The sequence below is a fragment of the Simochromis diagramma genome, unplaced genomic scaffold, assembly GCF_900408965.1.
Source record: "Simochromis diagramma unplaced genomic scaffold, fSimDia1.1 OVJJ01000438.1, whole genome shotgun sequence".
NCBI lineage: Eukaryota > Metazoa > Chordata > Actinopteri > Cichliformes > Cichlidae > Simochromis > Simochromis diagramma.
Window position 1 is genome coordinate 1,091,433 of NW_024387263.1, and position 25,136 is coordinate 1,116,568.

The 25,136-nt window shown below is 44.8% G+C and overlaps 1 protein-coding gene across 1 annotated transcript in view; it reads right to left on the reverse strand.

Moving 5' to 3' along the window:
* Positions 1-24,733, reverse strand: part of mmp24 (matrix metallopeptidase 24) — a 65,628-nt gene extending 40,895 nt beyond the window's left edge. The window contains exon 1 of the mRNA XM_040002410.1: positions 24,171-24,733. Within this exon, the coding sequence (XP_039858344.1) occupies positions 24,171-24,320 (150 nt within the window). The 5' untranslated portion in view covers positions 24,321-24,733. The remainder of the gene's footprint in view (positions 1-24,170) is intronic.
* Between the last annotated feature and the right edge of the window lie 403 nt (positions 24,734-25,136).

The following is a 25,136-nucleotide window of genomic DNA, read 5'->3' on the forward strand; positions in this document are numbered from 1 at the left end:
GAAGAACAAAATAAAGGAGGAAAATGAGTGAAATTATAGTCCTTAGAGGTGTTTCCTGAAATATGTTACTGTTATTTGAGCCCAGCTGTCAGCTGTACTCCTCTTTTCTCCCCTTGGTGCTTTTCTAAAAACATGCCAGTAACACAAGGCCATCCTTTGCTTCGAATGGAAATAACAGTCTGCTCGGGTCCAAGTGGCAAAAAGCAAAAGTCCATGTGCCCTGCAATGTGTTGTCACTGAGCAGAGCTGCCTGCCTACACGTTTTAACTGCAGTGCATGCGACTGTGCATGAGCCATCCGGGCAGAGATGAAAAAAGTAAATAGTCTGTATTTGTATAGCGCTTTACTCGTCCCTAAGGACCCCAAAGCGCTTTACACAACCAGTCATCCACCCATTCACACACTGGTGATGGCAGCTACATTGCAGCCACAGCCACCCTGGGGCGCACTGACAGAGGCGAGGCTGCCGGACACTGGCGCCACCGGGCCCTCTGACCACCACCAGTAGGCAACGGGTGAAGTGTCTCGCCCAAGGACACAGCGACCGAGACTGTCGGAGCCGGGGCTCGAAGCGGCAACCTTCCGATTACAAGGCGAACTCCCAACTCTTGAGCCACGATCGCCCCAACAACAACAGCAACTGATGGTGTGCAGCTGTGCGCAGCTGTCCTCGTCTTCATCAATGAGCGCGAGTCAGGCCTCAGACACACCTGATTCAGATCTCAACGCCTCTTTGAAGTTGTCCTCCGAGCGCCTCGCTACGATCGTTTTAAATCCACACGCACTGAAATACTGAACTTTCTGCTTCTGTGAGGCCTCTGAGGACCCCGTACTGCACCGGTCACCGTGTCTGTGAGTCCTCATACATGTGCATCCATGTGGTTGTGTACGTCTGTGTGTGTGTGTGTTCAGAGCTTTGATGGAAGTGTAGTAATTGTTGTATAATAGCAGCTGGTGAATTATTTAATTCAAACTGCTTCCTCTGAGCTGGCAGCTGCTGGATGAGCACACACACACACACACACACACACACACACGTTTTCATCACTTCAGAGGACGTTACATTCACTTACATTTATTTTCTGAACACTTAAACTGACCATAACTTTAAACACGTCCCCATTTTAAAACAATGATTCATGACTTAAAGATTTTCTTTGTCTCTGAACTGAAACCGAGTCAAATTGACAGCCCATGCGTCCTTCTGCTTTACGAGGTCTCGTTCTGACATGATACCCTCTCTGGGCTTTTATCCAGCCCACAGATGGACTGAGTGCCACCCGGTGTTTTCACTGAAGAGCTCAGAGTTGCAGCTTTTGTTCAGAGCCATCATTTCCTGTTGAATCCAGAAACTACCAGATAACTGGTGCAGGGTGTTAGCTTTCACAGTCTGAAAGGACAAACCTCTCTACCTCAGACCAGAGTGATGCCAGCACAACAGCACAACAGGTAAAGTAATCATCTTTGTAGAAAGAAATAATCCCTTAAATAAAAACTCCATCAGCTGGAGGCAGGACAGCGTCCGGGCCGACTTCTGTCACACAGCTGTCAACCAACGACCAGCAAAGCCTCCTGTAAGCCTTCAAATCTAATTAATGGGCCAATAATGTCCCACAGGACGAGCGGCACACATATTAGAGAGCCTGAATTTATCAATGGAGGCCATAATTGCTTGCTGAAGAAATGACAGGCTTAGTATTTCTACTAAGATGGTGCTTTCTGAATGGAAGTGAATAGAACTCGAGCGGGAGGCGTTCTGAAGCCACAATCGAGTGACCGTTACGTGTATAATTCACTTTAAGCTGCTTCCATACTTCTTTGAACTGCGGACTGATCAAAAACACTTTTAGCGTCTCTGAAACTCACAAGAAAAGTTCAAGAGTTCAAATCTCACTGTCTGTTCTTCACATGTGGCAGGAAAAGTGGAAGGTGCGGCTGACAGGTGGATTAGTGTAGGCGGAGCCTCCTATTTCACATGTATCATTCTACAGTCCTCAACTTTGGTCACGAGATCTGGGAATGAGCGGAAGAGCGAGTAGATGCAAACAGCCGAAATGAGTTTTCTCCAGGAGCTCGGAGCAGAGTGGAGAGGAACCCTCCGAGGTAGCTCGGGTATCTGATCGGGACGCCTTCCTTTGGAGACTCTTTGGGCATGTCCAATTCAGAGAAGTTAGGACCCAGCACTCACTGGGGATCTGGCCTGGGAGCTAATCGGGATCCTTCAGGAGGCACTGGGAAGTATTCTTGCTTTGCCAACTGCCACTAAGACTTCACTTTGGTAACTGGAAGAACCTGGATGGATCTTCTGTCACTGGTTGCACTTATCCAAGAACACGTGTGTTATTATATCATGGATATTAAATGAGATTAAAACAAATGAAGCACATGTGAGTGAACGGGAAAAGGGAGAGGACGATGATCCGCTGTGAAGAGTCTAAGTTGGGAAAGCGAAACTACAACGAAACCACCTCTGTGCTTCATGTATGCGCCTCACACAGCGGGACTGCAGCGGCATAAATCACCTCCAGCACTGAGCCCTCCACACGTGAACATGTTTAATTCATATTCTTATCTGACTGGGACAAATGCTCTCTCGCAGCAGGCGAGCGGTGATTCATTAGACGTTGTGGGAGTTTCCGACGCCACGGCGGCATGCCTTTCAGTAAATGAACAAAATACTCGGACCGTTATCCAGAGAGAAGGACTGAGGCAGGCAGCGGCACATTTCCAGCCTCAACGCTGCTTATGCTTAAAAGAAAAAGGCAAAGATTTATGATTTATGGCCTTCAAGGGTTGATTCTGGTAACAGAGAGACGTTCCTACTGCTCAACAATCAGGGTCTGAAATATCAGATACTAGAACTCTCAGTAACTTTACGTCTACCGAAGGAAATAAATGAGACGTGTTTCAGACATGTCTGTCTGCTGTCGGCTGCCCTCACTGTCAGGTGTGGAGAGGCAGTTTAAACCATGGGAGATGCCCACTGGCCTGATATCTGTGGACAATCCATGCAGAAGGAAACACCTGACAACAAGTTACACCTGTCACAGTCTTTTCATCGAGGGAGGCCGAGCCAGAAGGCAGCAGAGACAGAAACGTGACGCTGTGCTAAATGCTGATATGTGCAAATCATTTTAATATCAGACACCAGAACTGGGAAATCTTTCTTTTGGAGAAATAGCGGTTCATTTTGAATTTGAAGTTAATCGGTTTGGACGTGTGCACAGAAGAGACGGTGGATTTACTGGGCAAATGGAGCTGACAGGCAGGATGACCACAGAGGATGCTGGGATAGGGTGAGATGGAGGCAGATGATTCGCTGAGGATAGTCTGAGTTTCCTCTGTGGGGCATTATGACAATTAACTCTTTAAAGTCCAACATTATCTTTATCTTTTTAACAGCTGTAGTGCCAGTTATTGGAGCATTTCAAGTTGCTGTACATCAATACAACCGTTATATCACAATGTATGCATTAAGTCCATAGTAACTAGATAAACTGGAAAAAAGTGCAATAAACTACAAAAACCTGAAAATCATTTGGTTTCTACACATAGTTACAGAAATTTCAGAGGTTTATCCCTCAAAACTGTAAACACAAAAAATTGCACAAAATAGTTTCCAACCACAGGAAATCTGTCTTCATAGTTTAACACTAATTTTTATAAACTGTGGGAAAAATGAAAATAAATGCTATTGTGCATAATTTGCAAAAAAACAGCATCAAAATAAACTATTTCCAACAGTGCAGTTTACCCGGCACGGATAACCTTCATTAATGCTGAGATCAGGGCGTTCTGGAGATGCTGCATTCAGACGACGTCTCTTTGAGCCATAACCACATTCTGCAGGGATACAGCGGACCTGCCACCCACTGAAAAGCTGTTCACTGTTCATGCTTTTGTCAGTTTTTGAGTAAATGCAGGTGACATTTAAGGGAAGGAAGAAAAATAGGAAAAAGGGGAGAACGAAGGAAGGAAAGTAAGATGAAGCTACTGGAGCATAAAATAACAAAGCCATAAATATGCGCGCATATAAAAACCACGAGGGTAACACAATAACAACAAGAGAAGTGCTTTAATTTCAATATTTTAATGGTGCTAAATCATATTGTACTTGCATGAAGGCTGCGAGTGAGCGCTGCATGCTGATGATTCAGGCCTCACTGAGGCAGCAGCCCGTTTTAATGCTGCTGCTGCTGCTTGTGGGGGGCGGCTGATTCTGAACCTGAGCTTCAGAAACCCCCCGCAGGCCGCTGAAGATGACAGAGAACAAAATACAAATCAAAACAAAATGAAGCGTGAACTCTAATTTCTGCAGCCATTATTCAGGGGTCAATAGTCACTTTGAGCTGAGTCACCCTCTGCTCGGCTCGCTGATGAGAAGGTGTAGCCTACAGTAAAGTGTCCGGCTTACAGAAGGTGACTCATCTTTCACTCTGACATTAAATTATGAAAAACGAAGAAGGAGGCTGCCGGCTAAAGGATTACTGCTTTGAAATGTATGTATACAAAGCACACAGCTCTACAGCAGAGACACCGGGATTCACATCCAGGCTCCTGTCAACGAGACGCAACATGAGCACTTCCACTGAGCTTTGATTAAACACGGTGTTTAGATGAACATTAGACAGCATGATCAGATATTTTAGCAGAAGAAATCACGTTTTCATACCATTTTTAGCAGAAAATCGTGACTGTTCTCTGAGATATTCAGAGGAGGATGCGAGGGCAGATATCAGGATGCCAAAACTCGTCTTCAGTTGGCTCAAAAATGCCACATTTTTATTTTCATGTCTCCACAACATTGACTAAGAAAATTAAGCCAAAAACTGCAGTTCCTCTAATGTCCACTGGAGGCTCCAGCAGCGAGTCAGTCCCACGTTAAAACATCCAACTTTACAGCAGAAATAAACGAAACGTCTGGACAACGTTTCTGCTCTGAAACATTTTAATGCAAATATCTGATGATTAGGGATGGGTACCGGTTCTGTCATAAACGGTAGTAACCAGACCGAAAAGCAGCGAACATTTCGGTGCTTTTTCCCCCCTGAGCTGTGATACACTTCAGATTCTAGCCAATCATTTTACTTTTCCGAGGATAGTAGGCGGGTCCAGGTACGTACGTTCTTTTAGAGCAGAGCTACAGATTAAAAATGCCCAAGGCGAAGCGGTCAAAGTCTGGCTGTACTTCACAGCAAAATATGCAAACTCAGCAGCCTGCAACAAGTGCTTTAAGCTGATACTGTGATACTGTCAAAGGAGGTAACACCTCCAATCTGATGAAACACCTGGCGACGCATAGCGGGTTTTTTTAAAAGCCGAGAAATGCGCCGTATTTGATAGCTTGCTGCGAGACCTCACACCGTGCGCATCTACTGCGGGTGTGGTGCCTGTTATCGGACCCGGAGTTAGCAACATCCCCCACAAACTCGAAGAGGAGAGTCCTGGCCCCTAGCCCTGCCAGTGTAGCAGAAATGATGAGGATGATGATGCAGCAGCAGCCGTTCTTCTCTGCGTGAGTAGCTTAATGTTGTTCGTGTGTAATTTACGTTGAGTAGGCTAACCACGTTATTACATTAATGCATGTAAAGTGAACTAGCAAACATCATCATAGCTACATGCGGCTGTCTTCTTGTTTGATGGCAGATACTCCCTTCACCCTGGCCAAAAAGGCTAAAATGACCAAAGGAAAAGTGGAAAACAGTTAAACATGAGAGGTTTTTGGATAAAGTTTGTGTTTTTTCCATTGTTTAAGCACTGCTTCCAGCCAAGAGTGATACCATATATGCCCCATAGCTGCAGAAAAGGCTAACATTGTTATCTTTTTACAAAAAAACAGCTGAACATGAGAGGTTTTTGGACCAATTTTGTGTTCTCCATTCTTTAAGCACCGGTTTGAGCACCATTTTAGCACCGGCACCGTTTCAAAAGTACCGGTTTGGCACCGGTATCGGATAAAACCTAAACGATACCCATCCCTACTGATGATACAACAGACCGTCTGGACGTTTTCGTAATCCTTTACCTGCTGCACTGAATTGTAGCTGCCAAATTCATACTTCTAATTAAACAAATAAAAAAAATGAAAAAGCCAACATGAGGTTTAAAAAATACCAATAACAATGACAAACATCCAGCTTTTAAATACAGTTTATGGGAGGAACTCGACGAACTCATAAAACAACAGTTGGGCCGGACAAACCCCGCTCCTCAGTTACGACCATGGATATAACTCTGTTTTAAAATATAAATTAATCTGTCTATTTGTTTATCAGTGGAGGACTGTGCAACATCTGTGTGTGACATCTTTCTCAAAAAAGCAGGAAATTATCTCATTTCTAAGGGTGGAGGTTTTTCTTTACTTACAGTTTATGCTTCAAAAATGACCATGAACTCATCTTCATCAGCTGTTTGTATCAAGCTCTCCTTTTAGCTGTAATAATGATAATAATAATGAACGACCGTATCATGGTGAAAAGGAGCCGACCGAGCTGTTTATGCCCAACTCTAATCAAATACAGGTGAATCTGTTCAGGCCCGCTGATGTACAGTGGCTGGCAAAAGTATTCGGCCCCCTCGAACTTTCCCACATTTTGTCACATTACAGCCACAAACATGAATCAATTTTATTGGAATTCCACATGAAAGAAAGTGGTGCACACGTGAGAAGTGGAACGAAAATCATACATGATTCCAAACATTTTTTACAAATAAATAACTGCAAAGTGGGGTGTGCGTAATTATTCAGCCCCCTGAGTCAATACTTTGAAGAACCACCTTTTGCTGCAATTACAGCTGCCAGTCTTCTAGGGTCTGTCTGGATCCATCTTTAACTCCAAACACGGATCGATCTGCCTGGAAAGAGGAAGAAAATACTTTCTTTGACCTTTAATGAAACTCCATTAGGGCCTCGTGTTTGGGTCAGGGTTCTCATGCAGACCACTTTAGTCACAGTGAGCTCCTTAACGCTAAAGACAGGTAATGAAAAGATCGGCTAATGTAAGCATGAGACGCAGCCAAAGCGAAGACACAGCTGCATTAATGCGCTGTTAATGCAAGATTAGAATAAGATATTAGAGGAGCCTTCACTCTTTAATGTGCTGTTTGTTTTACGGCCCGGAACGAGAACCGGGACAGATCGTAATTTCTCAACGGCACTTCAAACCGCAGCCTCATAATCATTAAAGTGTTTGCCTGAAACCTCGACAGATTCACTCTGCAGCCACACACAACAAAGAAAAACTACAAAATGAGACATCTTGGTGGAAGCAAGTCTTCAGATATTTTTGTCTTTATGAACATTTCTTCTGATTGATTCGTTGATTAACTGACTAACAGCTGATATGTGCCCACGCCGGCCCTGCAGGAACACTAAAGCCACTTAAAATGTGCTGTGGGCGCTGATATTTCTTCCTCCTGGTTTGTAACAGCCTGTCTGTTTGCATCTGTGTCCACCTGTCTGCCCGTCCACCTGATTGGCTGAGTCCCTGTCCGTCTCAGAGCCTGATTGGCCGTCTCTCCCCGAAGCCTCAACCTGTGCGTCAGCCTGCCAGTGTGTCTCCTCTGTCTGTCTGCTGCGATAAAAATAGACCTCGTCTCCCCCGGCTAAACTATTTACCGTCGCAGCTTGAGTGCAATGGGTGCAACCCGCCAGGCGCTTCCCCCGTCCGAACACCGTGCACGGCCTGATAAGCGGGAGTTTAGCATGCTGCATATTTTCTCTAATATTAGTTTGTGAAAAGGACCAGCGTGTTTTACTTGTTCTGATGATCACCAGGAGAAGCCGACGATTATTAATCTGCCATTTTCTTCATACATTTTACTTTGTGCATAGTCTGGCAGAGAGCTCAGATTCATCTCAGTTCTTCCGTCAAATCTTTCCCTGCACTAAACATCCTGAAAAAACAGTCTCTGCAACTCTGAAAGTCTCTGTGTGGTCAACAGCAGACATGCATTATGCCCATATCGTGGTGTAAACCAATCAGAGATAGTCAAGGGCGGAGCCTCTCAGATGCCCACGCCCACGGTAAGATGTTCAGATATTAAGATGTTCAGTTCGAAGCCTTTGAGGCACTTTTAATTTTGACTTTCTTTTTATTTGATACATCTCGTAATATTTTAAGTTTAAATTTCAGCTCAGTGAAGCACAAGAACGTGTTCAGTACTGTATTTTCCGCACTATAAGGCTCACTTAAAATCCTTTAATTTCCTCAAAAGTGCGCCTTATGTATGAATTCTGGTTGTGCTTACTGACCTCGAACTGATGTCATGTGCTACACGGCGCTCAGAAATCTGTCAAAACATTTTAGCACGACTTTGCTAAGCTACGAAGCCGCACCGCTTGATGGATTGTTGGAGCATTACGGAGCCTCGCGGAGTGATACGTACTGTGATTCAACGTAATATTATATTATGTGTGTATAAGGACCACAAAATGATTAAATGATTAAAGTTTGACTCATCTGACTGTTTTGTTTCGCTTAAAAATACGGTAACTTATGGACAGCAATTAAATGAAGGCTGAAAAATTTGGGTGCACCTAACGCTGGTGCAGCCGTGACAAAAAGGTTATCGAGAGGCCTGTAATATTAGGAGAAAGCTGCTCTTTCTAGTTTGCATTTGTACTCGGTGGTCAGGAATATCACACTGACGTTCATATAGGTTTTCCATATTGAAGCTTTAATCTCTCTGAAGCTATTCACTTAATCTGGACTGTTTTAAAGACTGTTGTGTTCTCTGTGTATGAGAAGCTGTAAGTAAAATATATCACACATGTGGTCTCCACAGGCCTCAGAGTCCACTGTGAGAGATCACACACATATTCCACTCTACAGAGTTCACATTCACGGAGCCACAGGACCTGATATTTACCCTAAAACATCTGAAAGGCAGATGTTTTAGCATTTTTAGTTCTAAAATGCCCCTAAAAAAAAGAAATCATTAGTTTTTTGATGCTATGGGAAATTTTCCATAATTCCTATTAAGACTTGGAGCTTTCTCGTAGAACTGTTTTAAAGTAGTTCCCCATGGTACCATCACATACCGGCTGGCACCGTGCACTGGTTCAGTATCAGTGATGCACATAATGGAAGGAAGTGAGTCTGTCTGAACTATGGCAGAGAGACGATAGCGTCAGTTTGCACTAAAGCATGAGGTCCAGTGCTTCCCTTTTCACTGTAGCATGAAAATGAAAGCACCAAAATATTCAGGGATGATGTTTGATCAGAAATGTCAGGAAAGGGAAGTGAATCCTTTTGGACTCACCTTCTGCTGTTTTTACAAACACCACGCTCAGTAATATGATTCCACAGCACAATTTATAAGTCAAAACAGAGCGCGGTGCCGTGCGGTGAGTGATTAATGAATGAAATCAGCGCTCGCTGTCCCAGAGAGCTAATGTCTGCTGCTGCAATTTGATATTTGTGCAGAAAATGAAAAGTCGGCATTGTGTCTTGTCAGAAAGGATTCCCTCGGAGAACAAAGATCGGAGTGAAGAGGAAGAATTTGAGATGTTTGGTAATGAAATTTATTCCCATCATTTCTGCACTCTGCCTCTTCAGCCTGATTAGACGAGCGAGACGCAGCAGGAGACGATCCAGAGACAAATCCCTGATGCGATCAGATTCATCATGTGGTACAAAGTCAGGGCTTTCACCCTGGAAACTGTAAAAACCGACTGAGTCGAGAAACAAACAAGAGGACATCATTTCCACCCGGGATGAAGACGATGCGTCTCCCTCACTAACTGTTCAACCATCAGGAACCAGACTGACTCAAATAATTCACGTTAGTGACATAAAAAAGTCTTCAGATAGAATCAAACTACAATGAGACACAAAATGATGATAGAGAGGCTCCAAACAACAGATTTAAAACTACAAAGACTCAACATGTCAGCACAGAAACCCAAAAACACAACAGGCACCTCACGCGGTAACAAAAAGGCTCAAAATGCCAACAAAGCCTCAACCAGCCACAAAAAACTGCTTTCAGCTACTCTGTTATCCACAGGAAGTCAGCCCGTGTTTGATGTAGCAGATTATTTATTATCAGTCCCAGTTCTTCATGGAAATGTGTCAACCACTACAGTTTGTAGCAACAACGGAGACGCTCAAACTGCCAACTAAAGGGATCAAAGTGACAAGAAACAAGCTTGAAATGAAACAGGAAACCCCCAAAACATGACCACACTCAAAATCCAACAGTCTCAGAAACAAAGAGACAGCAACGTGATTCAAAGATACGGCAACAAAGACTCAAAAATAACAACAACAGACAAGAGAACAACGAAAGAACAAAGACAAGAAAAACAACAACATCAAAGACTCAAACAGCAACAAACGCTTGAAATAAAAACAGACATCAAAGAAATTCTGAACACCGAAAACTACAACAAAGAAAAATACCAAATTACAGGAACAAAGACTTAAAATGGCAACGCAGAGACACAGAAACACAACAAAGACACCGAAAACTACAACGAACAACAAAATAACAACAAGAACGACAAAAAACGAAAACAGATTTAAAACAGCAACAATAAAGGATTCAAATAAACAACTGAAATTTAGAAAGATGAGGGCAACGAGGCCGAAGATGATCAAAAAGAAATTCCAAACAGCTTCTCCTAATATTTCGGAAGCTCGGGGGTCGGTCTGATTGTGGCCGTGCACGCAAACATACAAACCTGCTGTTCAAGCATTCATTTTATCAGTACAACAAAGACGCTTCATTTTCCTCCATCGCGAAGCCTCGCCGTCTCCATCTACGCAGCAGCACAACAACAACAGCTCCCTGCCGCCGGGGATGCATTTGTCACAAATGTTCAGCAAAGCTTCCCTCACACACTTTCTCACACTCGCTCGCTGCCTGCTGTGAGTGTTTCTCATCCGTCAGCTGAATATGAGTGCTGTGGCTTGAAGGGGGCACCTGAAGAGATTGTAAAAGCCTGAACGGGGGCTTTATTTTTGGCTTCCTGGCACCAGCTCCAACCGTTGGTGCCGTGCAGCCTCGATGGAGGCTTTGATTTGATGTGACTTGATAGAAAAATAAATAAATATGGAACGAAGCTTTCTCTTGTGTGCAGAGACTTACAGATTACTCACATCCTGTTGTTCTCTATGTTTCAGTGTTTGAAGTTGACAGTATTCACTTATGTTCATCACCAGGTTTGCTCGTTTGTCTGCTTCCTCAGAAAACCAGCACGCGCCGTACTCCTGTACCTCTCCCACCCTCCTGATGGACCATCAAAAACCAGATTACAATCAAATTAGCAGAATTAAAGGTATATTTTATATTCTGTGCTTGTTTTCCTCTCCTGACACCTACACTGGCACCTTCATTACAGAAATCCTGGTTCCATTTTCAACTTGATAAAATGCCCGGATTTGTTGAAAACACACAAATCTATCACTCAACTTTGATTAGGGACACACTTCCCCACAGGACGCGCGTCTCTTTCCAAGCCTCTCTCTAAAACATATTGCAGTAACATTCGGTCAGTTCCAAGCAGCCTCTGGGGCTCAAAAATGGAGCCAACGCTGTGCCGCCAAAAACTGCAGTTCCTCTAATGGCCACTTGAGGCTGGCTGCAGCAGTGAGTCAGACCCCACAGACTCCAATGTTAAAAAGCCTGAAATTTACAGGAGAAATAAACATGTTTTGGTCTTTGTAGCTAATTTCCCCTTCATACAACATCTCAGGTGGCAAAGCGGGATTTCATTCACCCAATTTAAACTTTATTGAGGCTGAAAGATGCCGGCATGACCGCAGAGAGAGGCAGGTGTGCTGACAAAGATGGCCGTAGCTGTTAGCGGTCTGCTAGCTAACTGGAGACCCTGAACTGGACCGTTTGTGCTGTTGGAGCCTTTTTAATTAAATGATCTGAACTATAATGTGGCTGCTGTGCAGTAAATTTTAAAGCACGTCCACAAAGTCTGACCTCCAGTTTTGGCGAAATTCTAGGATTTTAATTATCTGTTGCTTAGCGGTGATTAAAAGGTGTGTGTGTACTTGTGTACTCCACCCTCCAAATACTGTCACTTCAAGCTTCAGAAAACCAGCATGAAAGATCTGCAGGTCTGCTCTGACTGCAGGACACGCTGACGTCTTTTAGGGAGTCGGGACTGAGGACACTTTACGACACAGCGACGGCCTCTGCAGGCTTCTATGTGGATGTTTGATGGGGAGGTGGCAGCATGGAGAGGGACAAGACACAGATTAATAGACTAGTAATGAGGGCCAGCTCTGTCCTGGCCAGGCCCCTAGACTCCACAGAGGAGGTTGGTGACGATGTCAGCCGAGCTAATGTCCTTTATGGACAACACCTCTCACCCCTGACTGTGGAGGCCTGATGTCTTAACTTTGAGCCGTGAAGCTTCATTCTGTGACGTTTGTTTATCAGATCAGCCTGAAGAAGCTGCTGCTTCATGTTTCAGTAACAGCGTCTGTGCTCACAGGGACGGGCAAACTAAATACCCCTTCTTCCCACACACCACGAACAGAAATCAGACGACATGAATAAACGGACCTTGAGGCCAAAAACCAAATTAAACTGAAGATGATCATCTTCATGCATTAAACGCGTGAAGAGAAATCCGTGACTGAGCCAAAAGCGCTGTCAGTGGTTTAATCCAACACCCTGCAGGGCAGCTCAGAGAGAACAATGCAAACTGTTGTCGGATCTGTCGATCACTCAGCGACGGACTCGGTGAGCTGAAGAACTTCAGGAGAAAGCGGACTCGAAGGAGAGCGTGAGCACAAGCTTCAGAAATGCTGACTCTGAGCTGTACTGATAGAAAGCAGGACTAACACAGCAGAGGTCAAAGGTTAAACTCCCACAGGGCCAATCCGAGCTTCAGGTGTATGCAGTGGGTTTGCTGGCGAGTGTGCTCAGACTCACAAATGCCAAACTTTGACAAACTGAAAATAACAGCACTGTTTCAGGCACGATGCATTCTGGGAGGTTCCCCCTGTGGGACCTGAGAGGTTTTCTTTCCACTCAGCCGTCTCCCGGCTCAGCTCACAGCCGGATCGATTTGTTGATAAAGACTTCCATAACTAACATTCATGTGAAAGGTCAAAGTTTTAGATAATCAGATCAGTGCATGCACAAGAATCCCCGTGAGTCTGAAGCTCAGATTCTCACAGTTACCGTGGGGCGGGTCCTACAAAAGGCCACGCCTCACAGTTACCGTGGGGCGTGGCCTTTTGTAGGATTTATTTGGATGTTCCTGAGCACTGATTGGCAGTTATAGTCATGACTTCCTGTCCAAATATGGTCATTTTTGGACAAAATGTTCAAAGTGTGACTTTGAAATGAGTCCCGACACAAATGTGCGACATCACGTTAAAAATGAGGAAACAAATTTAGTGCTGAAAACAGGTCAGTGTTACCAACAGTTTTTTTTTTTTTGCTTTATTTTGTTTTTTTCTCATATTTGTCCTATTTTTAATCTTGTAAATATTGCCACTTTTTTGCCCTCACAGAAAACAGGTCTGGTTTTATGTTTGTGTTGCCTCTGCGTTTACATGTAAACACACTGTGATCAGCACCATCCACAGTGAGCAGGCTGCAGACGCTCCAGCACAAAAACAAGGGTCATAAATTGTCAGATGTTCCAGAGCTGGCAGCTTTTCACAGGTTTGTGAATGTTCAGGAAATGTTTGTTTACATCTCACAGTAAATAATTACTCCTCCATCACACCGATCGCAGCACACATGGACTCACACGCTGCACTTCAACGTGACGTCTAACTTAGAAAACACTCGTGTTTATGTAACATGAAACCCTTTTGAGGAACGGCCGGGTGGGACTGATGGGCTCACAGCTATGACCTCATGTCTGTGGTTTCATATAACGCTCACACGCCGTCCACGTACACGGCAACACACGTGCCGGACGATCGGAGCGTGCAGGATGTAGCGTAGCTGCTCGCCTTTGTCAGACAGAGAGGAGGGAGACGCAGAGCTGGGAGATGTTAAACAACAGCTTTCCTACATCGCCACCTTCTCCAGTCCGGGGCTGGTGTTGCTCCTCTTCCTGTGCTTCCTGTCTGCCTCTTACTGCTCCTCTGTGTGATCTTGGATCCGCTTCCTTTGAAGGGTAGCTCCTCATGCGGCTTCTCTTTTTTTACATCCTTTGTTCTCCTTTGACTTCACCGGAGCCTTTCCCTGTTTCTCTGAGAGTTTATTCTGAGCGCGCTCCCTCAGTCTTTGTCTTGTTTCCAATTTATTTGCAGAGTTTGGATCCTTTGCACCACCTTTGGACATCCCGCCTCGCACCCACAGCACCTTCTGTTTACTGCAAGACTTCAGAAAATAAAGTATTTGATTTTGTAACTGTTGTTCTGCCCCCTTTGGTGTCTGGATCATCACCTCATTGCAAAACCAACAAAAGAAAAACACCACAGGAAATACACAGCAGGCTCCAGATACACGGGATATATCTGACTGATCCTAACATCAGCAATCAGGCTAAGTGGTCACATGAAGCTGGTTATCAACCTAATAAATCCACCCGGTGCTTATTAATCTAACTAGGAGACAGAATATAACCAATTACTAAAATGGACAGGTCCACTTAGATAATCAGAAGTGTAATATTAGAAAAGCAGCAACAGACACGATAATAAGCACTGTTTGAATGTTCGCGTAAAGTGCTTTGGTCACATAATTACAAATGTATATTCATATGTTTGGACGTACATGGAGTGAGTCTTAGCTGTGCAGCATAAGTCTCTGTGCAGATGTGGCCCTGTAATGTGGGCGAACACCAAAAAGACAGGGGTAACCCTGGAGGTACCTCTCCTCGCTGCACAGTGAAGACCTCTGCAGCAGCTGCGCAACAACAGCAAAACACACACGAGTACATCTGAGAAACGTTTCGTGGAAATGCGGCCAGCAGCCGTTCAGATGCATCCGCCTCGATGGATCGACTTCCCTAGAGCTGCGAGCGTGAGCGAAAATCCAGCATCAGTCAGGGTGTGAATCAAAGCTGTGGAAACGGAGGAGACTCGTGAGTCAACGGGAGCAGAAGCTTTACCTCCACAACATCCTCAATAATTTAAAAAGCCCTTCAGGTGCGCAGCTATACCGGTGATGCTCCTGTCAGGCCATCCCGGCCACATCCAACTGGAAGACGGGACGGGGGAGCCATCAGCAACCATCGGCAGATTTATCGTTTTGAGGCGTCATTTCTGGTAAAATGTTTGTTGGTGCTTGAAAAGGCCGAGCGCCTCTGTGGTGCTTTCAATCAGAAGATTTACAGATGAGAAAGATATGACGAGAGGAACGGGAACGAAACTTCATTTTTTCTTTTGACTGAAGCTTCAAACTTTATAAACGTATTTTTAAGCTGCTGAGCTTTTATTAAGCGTTGTTTACAGATTACATGAATAAGAAACAAGTTCAGCTGTTATGGTAAAAACGCGGCTCTCAAACTTCAAAGCAACTTAAAATATACCAACATAAAAATGTGATTTTGGTGTCTGACAGGCCTCAGGTGTATCCATCCATTCACTGCCTAAAGCTGCTCTCACGAGGATTATTACCCATTTATTTATTGTTGTAGTTATCATGTATATTCTGATGGCATCATTTTATGCTTCTGATGCATGCTGGTGCTCACATGACACATGTGATCCCGCTGATGTTTGAGGAACAGGCCATCATAAAAAGTAATCGTTTATCACATGATGAAAGACACGGCGCTGAACTGAGATCAGATTTAATAAAGTATCTGCAGCCATGCATTATTAGATGAAGTGGCTACTGTGTTATGTGAGAGTGAATTATTTTACACCAGATGTTATAAAGAGTTAAAGGTTCGTAGAACTAAAGTGAAACAGGTCCAAAGCAGCTCAGAGGTCATTTGCATGAAAATTTAAATTTAATCCAAGCGCCCGCTTTAAAAATAAAAACTGATGAAAGACTGAAGCTGCTCATGTCCACTCGATAAAAAGTTAATGCACAACCTGCAGGGAATGGCTGAGAGTGTAAAAGGGTTCAGGGCGGCTGTTCAACAGGGTCCATGGAGCTCACGCTCATTTTAAACGTGCACTCCGCCGAGTCACATGTTCAACTATACAAGCTGCTGTTCTCCTCCTGCCTCGATGAGCAAAGCTGTTCTCGTTCTGCAGCTACCGTCTTTTATGTTTTCCCCAAACAAGGCGCTTCTTAAAATGTGTTCCTCGGTCTTCAGATTGTAGATCAGGTCGGTGTGAGGGGCGGAGCGCTGGGTTGTGGGGGATGAACGGTCGGCTTCTCTGGTATTTTTATGCGATTTGATTTTTGCACTTCGGTTGGATCGATCGGATCAAAGCGTACGTTGCTAATCCAGTTTATAACGCAAGATCCAAAATGTCTAACAGCAAAGATGTGACCGCATCACTTCAGCATCGTTTCAGCATGCAGCGAAGGCTCGATGTCAGCAGTGCCGTCTCAGGATTGATGGACAGATGGATGAACAGATTTATCAACAGATCAATGGAGATTTTATGGATGGATGAAGCAGAAGGGAAGAGGAGGTCTGAGTGATGGACAACGGGATGTGGGAAGTACTTCTGCTTTGTTCAAACTGCTGTCAGCTTCCAAACGCTAGTCTTCTGAGCTCTGTTCAGACGCACCATAATCAGATAACAGGCTTACAGCCCTGCGCGTCACGCCTGTGTTTTCGCTTTATTTTTGAAAGTTCACAGTAAAAATTCCTGACAAACAGATCAGTTAGTTTACGATAGCGATGCACATTGCAGAGGTACACCAGGATGATGCGCCCAGCTGCAGGCGCAGAGCGTAATTAAGTTCACATCCTGGTGTGAAATGGTTTCCTCTTCCTGCGCTGCCACACTGATCAAGCGTAATCCTTCGGCGGCGCACCCGGGGAACTCGCGGAGAGGCAAGATGCTCTTACTCGCCGCACGCACGGATTCATTTATAATTAGAACGGCACTCACATTTCTGTCCTGCTCAGCATCTCCAGCGCGCTGCAGGACTCTCATCTAAAGCTGCAGCCTAATGATGCAAGAAAACACAGTGCTGCGGTATTAACAGCCATCTAACAGCCTCTTGACTGCTGTATGTCTTACACAATGGCTTTCCATTAAAGTCCTGCTGGTGTTTTGCTGTTTACGCTTGTGATTACATCACGACACCAGCTTTACTGGATGCTGAAACAATTACTCGATTTAATCAATTAGCCACCTGACTGAGAATTAATCGGCCTCTGTTCTGGGAATCGTGTCTGAAAAACCTCTGTAATATTGTTACACCCCTTTGTGTGCAACTTGATTTTATAAACCTTCATTAAAAATTTCATAAAATGCTAAAAAAACAGAATATTAAAAGATCTGAATGTGCAGCATCTTCAATCTCTGAGTTAATACTTTCAATCATAAAGCAGCTGCACAGGTCAGAGGCAACCTGTCGCCACAACATCGTGGTGCGACTCAGACCGACTGCAATCACTCGCAGACACGCTGGAAACGGTTTGCAGTTAATCTGAGTTTGTGCTGATGAACACAACTCATCTCTTTGCACCGGACTGAACGGGTTCCACACAGCTGGGTTCTGCTTAAGGTTCCATATAACTGCTGATTTGTGGTTTTCACTGATTGTCACAGTTAATAATCATATTATCAAACTGACTTAACTGATGGGAGACAGACTGTCTCCACCTGTCTCCTTCGATCTGACTGTGATCACTGACTTTTCCCCCCCATGTGACCGTAGCACGGGACAAATGATTCTGCAGCATTAAATAAGGGAGCAGCTCAGAGCTCCAGATTAGGGGACCGTGCACGGTGTAAAATGACAAGTTAAAATAAAAATATGGAGTAAAAACAGATCAAACTTCACATTTTCACATTTCATGAACATTTACGGAAACACAACGAAGAAGCTGAGATGTCAACAGCACGTCTCGGTTTTTGTGCATTGGTGCAACCACAATCGTCGCATTACAAACTACAGTTTACTTCCTGAAAGTCGCATTTATGATCCAAGCAATTAATCGAGATCTGAAAATATTTGGAACTTTCAGACGTCGTTGTGCCGCCTCTCTCGCGTCGTGAGACCGATGCGTCTTTGTGGACGTTAGCTCCCGCCGGGGGCCGTTTCCCTGGATGGCAGCCATGTTTACGCGTGCACAATCTGATTAAAACTCAGATTAGAGCTTCAAGGTGATCCGATCCTGACGAGCGTTTTGTGCATCAAAGGTTTCAACAGATTCAATAATTCTGATACGTGCAGAATTGTCCATCTTCCCAGAAATAGTAGAAGTTGTGATTTCCGACTGTCAGGATTTCTCACACTGACACAGACCAGTTTTCTGTCACTCCCACCACGTCTACCACTAAACTAACTGACCTGCACCGTAAGGATAAATTCTCTCCAAACATGAGAAGAAGTGTTTGCACAAATCCAATTAATGATTGACGCAACCACCTGGAAATGTTGAAAATCTTCTGACTGGCTTGTTTACATAAAGCATTTTTATTCCCATCAGACCTTTGATCCGGTTACGCGCGTTCATGTAAACACGGCTAATGTGTCAAGACACTGCTGCTGATGTATACCTGGAAAGGTTTGGCAAAAGGCATTTATGTGTGAACACGCTGTGATCCTGCTGAAGAGAACATTAAGAAGCTCTGCCAGTCAATCACGGCAGCGAGGACCGGTGACAGTCCTTCCTCTGCCAGTGACACATCAGACTGTGCACAGAAGGAGCAGCCAGAGTGGAGCAGCACATCAGGCAGTCGTGCATATTATGAATTTATATCATGGCGGTTTGAAAAGCACGTAAATTATTAAACAGGGCAGGTTGATTGAGTTCAGCTGAGCCAACCATCCACCGCATCTCTGCTTCCAAGTCCTTTAAACGGCTCCTCAAATGTAGTTTGTCCTCGGCTCGCTGCACCCCGACAGAACAATACCCTCATCAAATGCACAGTGACAACTCCTCTTATTTACAGCTGCAGCTCGCACCGAGCCAGCGGCAAAGTGTGGGTGAGGAAGACAATGGCTGAGGAGGGAGATGGGCGGGAGAGAGGAAGACGGAGGCAACACTGTGGATCGGGAAACTCTGAAGAATAACGTCGGCACTTCACTCCAGCGATGGCAAATCGGGACAAAGCTTATCGATAACAGGTGCGAATTCACACCCGCCCACACAGGGCTCGGGTAAGTACAGCACAGCAGGCTCGTTTAGCCCATTTCTCAGGTGTAATGTGGTGTTTATAAGCCTCCAGGGACGGCGCTCCCCCCCCCAGCGCTCCTCTCCTCCAGGGAGGGAAGAGAAAAACAAAAACCAGCCCAGAGAGGTTTGGAAACGTGCTTTCCCCGTCATAACAACAAACCGCTGCCATCACGATAACTAGGCCTGGACGTTCTCCTCATCGTCATCTTCACATTATTTCTGCCACGTCACCACCACTGGTGTCATTATCCACAGTCACAGCGTTATAATCCCAGCAAAGATACTTTGAATCAAAGGGGCATGAATGTTACGCTGCACCGCTCAGTGTCTTCAGCACCTAGAAACATCTTTTGTTTAACAGTGACTCAGCTGATTGGCTGCTAACCTGACATTGGTTAACACTGGGTTAATCATCTGTTTATGAAGCAGCAGCACAACAGCAGCAGCAGCGCCGGCCCACACAACAGTTGTTTGTTTCTTCTAGTCGCAAATCCTTGGATTGAAACACATTTGTAGGTTTGCAGGCTGCAGAAATTTGACCAATTGTGTAAACAGGCGAACAGACAAAGGAGCGCGGCCGAGCGAGTCAGCCTCCTTCTGCCTCCGCTCCCCCTCTTTCTCTGCCTGTCTGCACAGAGAAGCATCTGTGTTTTCACTCCTGAGCGGCGGCGTGCCCACAGCTGCAGGGCTGCGTGTTTGTGTCACCGCCGCAGCCTGAAGGTCGCTGCTGGGCCACGAGGCGCCGAAGGGTTCGGAGTGACGGCTGAGTGTCGAGAGATCGATAACTTTCTTTTTCTTTGAATCGCGAAAGCAGGGCATCGTATCAACCACAGTCACCCAGCCTCAAACCCAGAGGTCTTCATATTTTTGCGTGCCAACGAGGACATCTGAAGCCTGGCTATGAGTCACTGTAATCACTGCAGCGCTGATTTGAAATGAACAGTTTGCCCGTGACGTCCGTTTTGTTGTGAGCACGAACGAAGGAAAATTAAAGTTGAGGAATTACCTCATGCAGTGCAAGTGAAATATCAACATTAACAGGTGACATATTAATAATCTCATGTGGAGAAACAATGAATTTAATTTGAGTAACTGACTGTGTGCAATACTTAAAATAGGCCGAATTCATTCATTCATTTATTCACGATCTGCCACTTCATCATTATTAACTGGTAAATTAAGAAAATGAACTATAAGTGTCACTGCAGGCGCTAATTAGTCATCAGAATGAACTAACTGTAAATATGATACTAGTTCAATGAGTGCCTCTGTAGTGGTTTTCACATCTGCATTTATTCATTTATTTGCATTTTTAAAAGATTTTTTCAAGAAGAACCGTTAAATAAAAACTCAATTCCGTGTTTTTACCATTTAAGGTAGAATGTCATTAAGAGCTTTAACCTCCTAGGACCTGGCGTCCACACATTTTGGGTTATTTAGACCAAAATACTCAATTTTGCTCTAGAAGGGCCTGATATCCACCTACGAGGACATTATACTGCTACAGTTCTATCAAAATCTTAAACGAATATCCTCATATGTGGCTCTTATTTTTCTTAAAAACAAAAATAAGGTAAAAAATAAAATCTGGTAATTCTTTGTTTTTACATTCATCGGGTCCCAATCAGCCCAAATATCAAAGAGAAATTAAAAATGAATGCCGCGGAAGAGTTCGGGTCTTAGGAGGTTAATGTCTCTATAATGAAGAAAAAGTTCATCCATGCAAAACAATCCATTTAAAAACTTTATTTATTTAATTCATCTATTAATTGCTCTCTTTGAAGTCATCAATATGCAACATTTCATGGTTAGAAATGAGCAAAACGAAGCTTTCTAGTGTTTTGTTTTCACATCAGTGCTGTCACAGGATTTCTCCTGCATAGAGAAGTATATTTAAGGCTGGAGTAGCTAAATGTCATTCATTTATTTAAAGGCATCAGTATTTATTTGAAGGCAGTCACTTTAAGTTGCAAAGACAAAATAAATGTGCCTGTGTATTTCAGGGTGAGACCAAATGTTTTTAATATGGAGAACTTGGAAATTGTGATTCAGCAGTAAACTTGCAATTTCTTTATTACATTTTTTGCACCAGTGTTCGGGTGGTTTGCTGACAGAAGTGTGCGGAATAACCCTCTGCTTCGTTTGCTTCTCTTTCACCCTGAGAGGGCGTTTAATGAGAATGAAATTAAAGTAAAGCCCTTTTGTTTTAGAATTAGCTTTAATTTTAACATTGTGTGTTCACTAATCAAATATAAGTTTCGCTTTTCTTTGCGGGATTAGAAATATCAGGAAACGCATCGTTTTCATCAAACGAGCTAATACAGACTCACGGCACAGCCTTCCTCCCAAACCTCCAAGTACTGAGACTGCAAACCTCATTACATCCCAGCAGGAGAACTCACGATTTCAAACTTTCCCATGATGAGCAGCAGCATGTGAAGCAGACACATGAATAAACGGCACCTGTGACGTGATCAAAAGCTTCCCAGAAAAACATGAAGGCCTGCACAGATGTGACCTCTGCAGCCTCAGCTGTCACACAAAGACTTCAGCATGCTCAGGCAGAAACACACACGCACACAACATCAGCAATCAAACAACTTCCACAATCCATGTGACGGCTGGAGCTTCAAGACCGAAGCTGTTAGGAGTCAGCCGGTTCCACGTCCGCTGCCTCCCCACGTCTTCCCTGCAGGGGTTTCAGCAGTTTGAGCTTCGGTGGTTTTCTCAGCCCCGACCGCGTCCTCCAACTAAACACTCATATCTGACAGTTGTTTCTAAAATAACCCTGTAATCCTGAAAGTACCAGTTTAGAGTTCAGGGCACATACGTGCACTTATTTACACCGCTGCTAGAAGTCGTTTAAACCTGAAACTTAACGGCATGTTGCAATAAGCTGCTGCACAAACATGTTGTTTGTTAAGCCTCAAAATGTAAAAAAAACCCCAAAAACTTAGCAAACAATATAAACAATGTATCGTTTTTAACAGTAAGAAACAAATGACGTGATGAACTGCCAAAAACTGCAGTTCCTCCAACGTCCAGCAGAGGCTGCAATGAATAGGCTCAAATAAACTTGTTTACAGCCTGATATATATAAATAAATAAATAAATACTTTCAGAACAACTGTGGAGGACCTGAAAATGTTTTTATAAATAACATCTGTTCTTTTTCATCTGCTTAGATTGAATGAAGGTTTAAACTTTGCATTATTAGAGGCGTGGCCTCTCTGATTGACAGCCTATGGATGCAGCTTGCTAACTAAGCTAGCTAGTATTGATAATTTAGTAATCCACTACTGCGAAACACATGTGGCCACTTGTGGCTCCAAGAAAACTAACATGGCGAAGTCAGAAAGCCACAGTCGAGGCCTAAAAATGCTGTGGCTGCTTCCATCTTTTACATACAGTCTGTGTTTGGTACAGACTGTATGTCACATCGAACATTTAATGTTGACCAAAGGCAGCTGAAACTTAAACAAGGCAAACAGCAGTGACTTTTAAAAAGTGATAAAAAGTCGTTGATGTTTATTTTTTCCATGAAAAAACAATGAAAAAGACCAGATTCCATTTTATTGCATGAAGTCACTAACATTTAAAATTTAGGGGGCTTTTAAGTTTTCAGCGAGATGTTAGGGGACATCACCCTGAGCGGGACATTTGTGGAAAGGCATTCAAATGAAACTGAACAACTATTCCGAGAGTATTGATAATGTTTTTGCAGCATGTGTTGAGTAAACGCAGCTGAAACAAACACCGTCCTGAGTAACTCGTATTCATTTTTGTTATTTTTATTTCTTTACAAGAAAATGTTGGAAAATAAAAAGAGACAAATATCTGCAGAGCTCCGCGGGTCAGAGGAGACGTGTGTTTCTGTTCATCGCACATCAGCGTCATTAGAATATTTCGGGTTTGTGGAGCCTTAAACAAAGACTTCACCTTCAGCTCTGCGACACGTCACGATGGTGTGTGTGTGTGTGTGTGGGGGGGGGGGGGGTCACGGCTCATTGGTTGTTTGTCTCAGTTGGAACCGCTGCAGCTCAGACGGGTCTGTGACTTCACAGCCGCGCGCGGCACAGCCACGGGCGCCTCTTTGTCTCTACCAAAGTGTCACTTCACAAAGACCACGCGCCGAAAACACCCACTCTCATCACGCGTGACCCAAACGCTCAGCCAGGTATCATCCTGCCTCTCAGCAAACATCGCAGGGCCGCACGTGCGCTCTCCACACTTGAACTTTCTGTGCGGCCCGAGACAAAGCCCGGCCCTCGTGCACGAGCAGAGCAGGTCTGAGCATCCGCGCGCACCTCTCCTCCGACTCCCAGCCAGCTCCATGAATTATGGAGGGAGGCTATATTTGGAGTGTGGAGGCCGAGGGAAGAGGCTCGCTGTGCTGCTGGAGCTTTGTTCACTGTACGCGCTCATCATTTATTGACTGGTGCCACGCGCGCTCTCCTGCACGCGCACATTCACCCTCAGTTCTAATTAGGGGATGATGGGGGGGGGGGGGGGGGTGTTAACAGCTGTCCATCAGCTCCCCCAAAACGCGCGTGTCCCAGTGAGGGCCGAGAGTTTCTCACACTTGCTTCATCATTTAGGACCTACTCCTCCTCCACCTCCTCCGCACAGCCAGAGGAGGAGGACAGCCAGATATCTGCGATCCACGCGTGACGAGACAAAAACTACCAGGAGCGTTCACGAGTAAAGGCAGCGGGCATCCCCCCAGGATGGGAACAAAAGACTCTCTCTGACTCCCGGGGGGTGGGGGCTGTCACTTTAGAGTGAGGTTCGAGGCTGGGGAGGGAGATGATTTTTTTTTTTTTTTGATTTTTTTTTTTGGGGGGGGGGGCACGGACGTGAAAAACATCCCGAGGACCGCACGACTCTCTGCTCCAGCCTGCGCGCGTTAACGCGGGGAGTGATGACGGCGTGGGTGTTTACCCCACTTTAACACACGCACGCACACCTCCTCACTCACCTCCACGATGAACGTCTTCTCCTCCCCGCACGCGGAAACGACCCAGAACAAAAGCGGGAAGTAGCAGGTCTTCCAGCAGAACCCCGGGAGCCCCGCTTTCCTCCTCCTGCGCCTCACTCCTCCACCTCCGCCTCCTCCTCCCGTCGCCATGGCTGTATCCCCGAATTCCCCCCCTCCTCCGCCTCCGCTTCCCGCCGGTGATGTCCAGGCTCCTGCTCCGCTCTTTTACCGGAGGAAACGGTCCGTGCGCTCCTGCTTCATCCCGGCCACGGTCACTCGCGTCTCCTCCTCTCCGGGCTCCACGCACCGCTGCTGTGATCGCGCTGTGGGTTCGCTTCACTGAAGGGGCGAGCGGCTCACGCAGGTGCAGCGGGAACAGCTGAAGGAAGCCTGGCTACAGTAACGCGGGGATGCTGCTCCGGTCTGTCCGGTAACAGCAAGGAGGAGAAGGGGGAGGGACCGAGAGAGGGAGAGAGAGAGGAGGAGAGAGATGGATGTTGTGATGGATGTTGTTGCAGTACCTCTTTGCCCACACCAGGAGCGCTGCAAGGCAAGGCAAGTTTATTTGTATAGCACAATTCAACAACAAGGTGATTCAAAGTGCTTTACAGAGACATTAGAAACAAAAACAAATAAAAAGCATGATTTAAAATTGATTAAAACAAGCAAATAAACTAACTAATTAACAAACAAACAAACAAAACAGTATATAAAATCAAAACAGATAAAATCAGAACAGTAGATAAAATCAGTAGTTAAATGTAAGTTTTGAAAGTTTAATCTTAAAAGTGTGGATTTGGTGCTTTATTCAAATGCAGCTGAGAACAGGTGAGTCTTCAACCTGGATTTAAATAAACTGAGTGTTTCAGCTGATCTGAGGCTTTCTGGGAGTTTGTTCCAGATATAAGGAGCATAAAAGCTGAATGCAGCTTCTCCGTGTCTGGTTCTGACTCTGGGAACTGATAA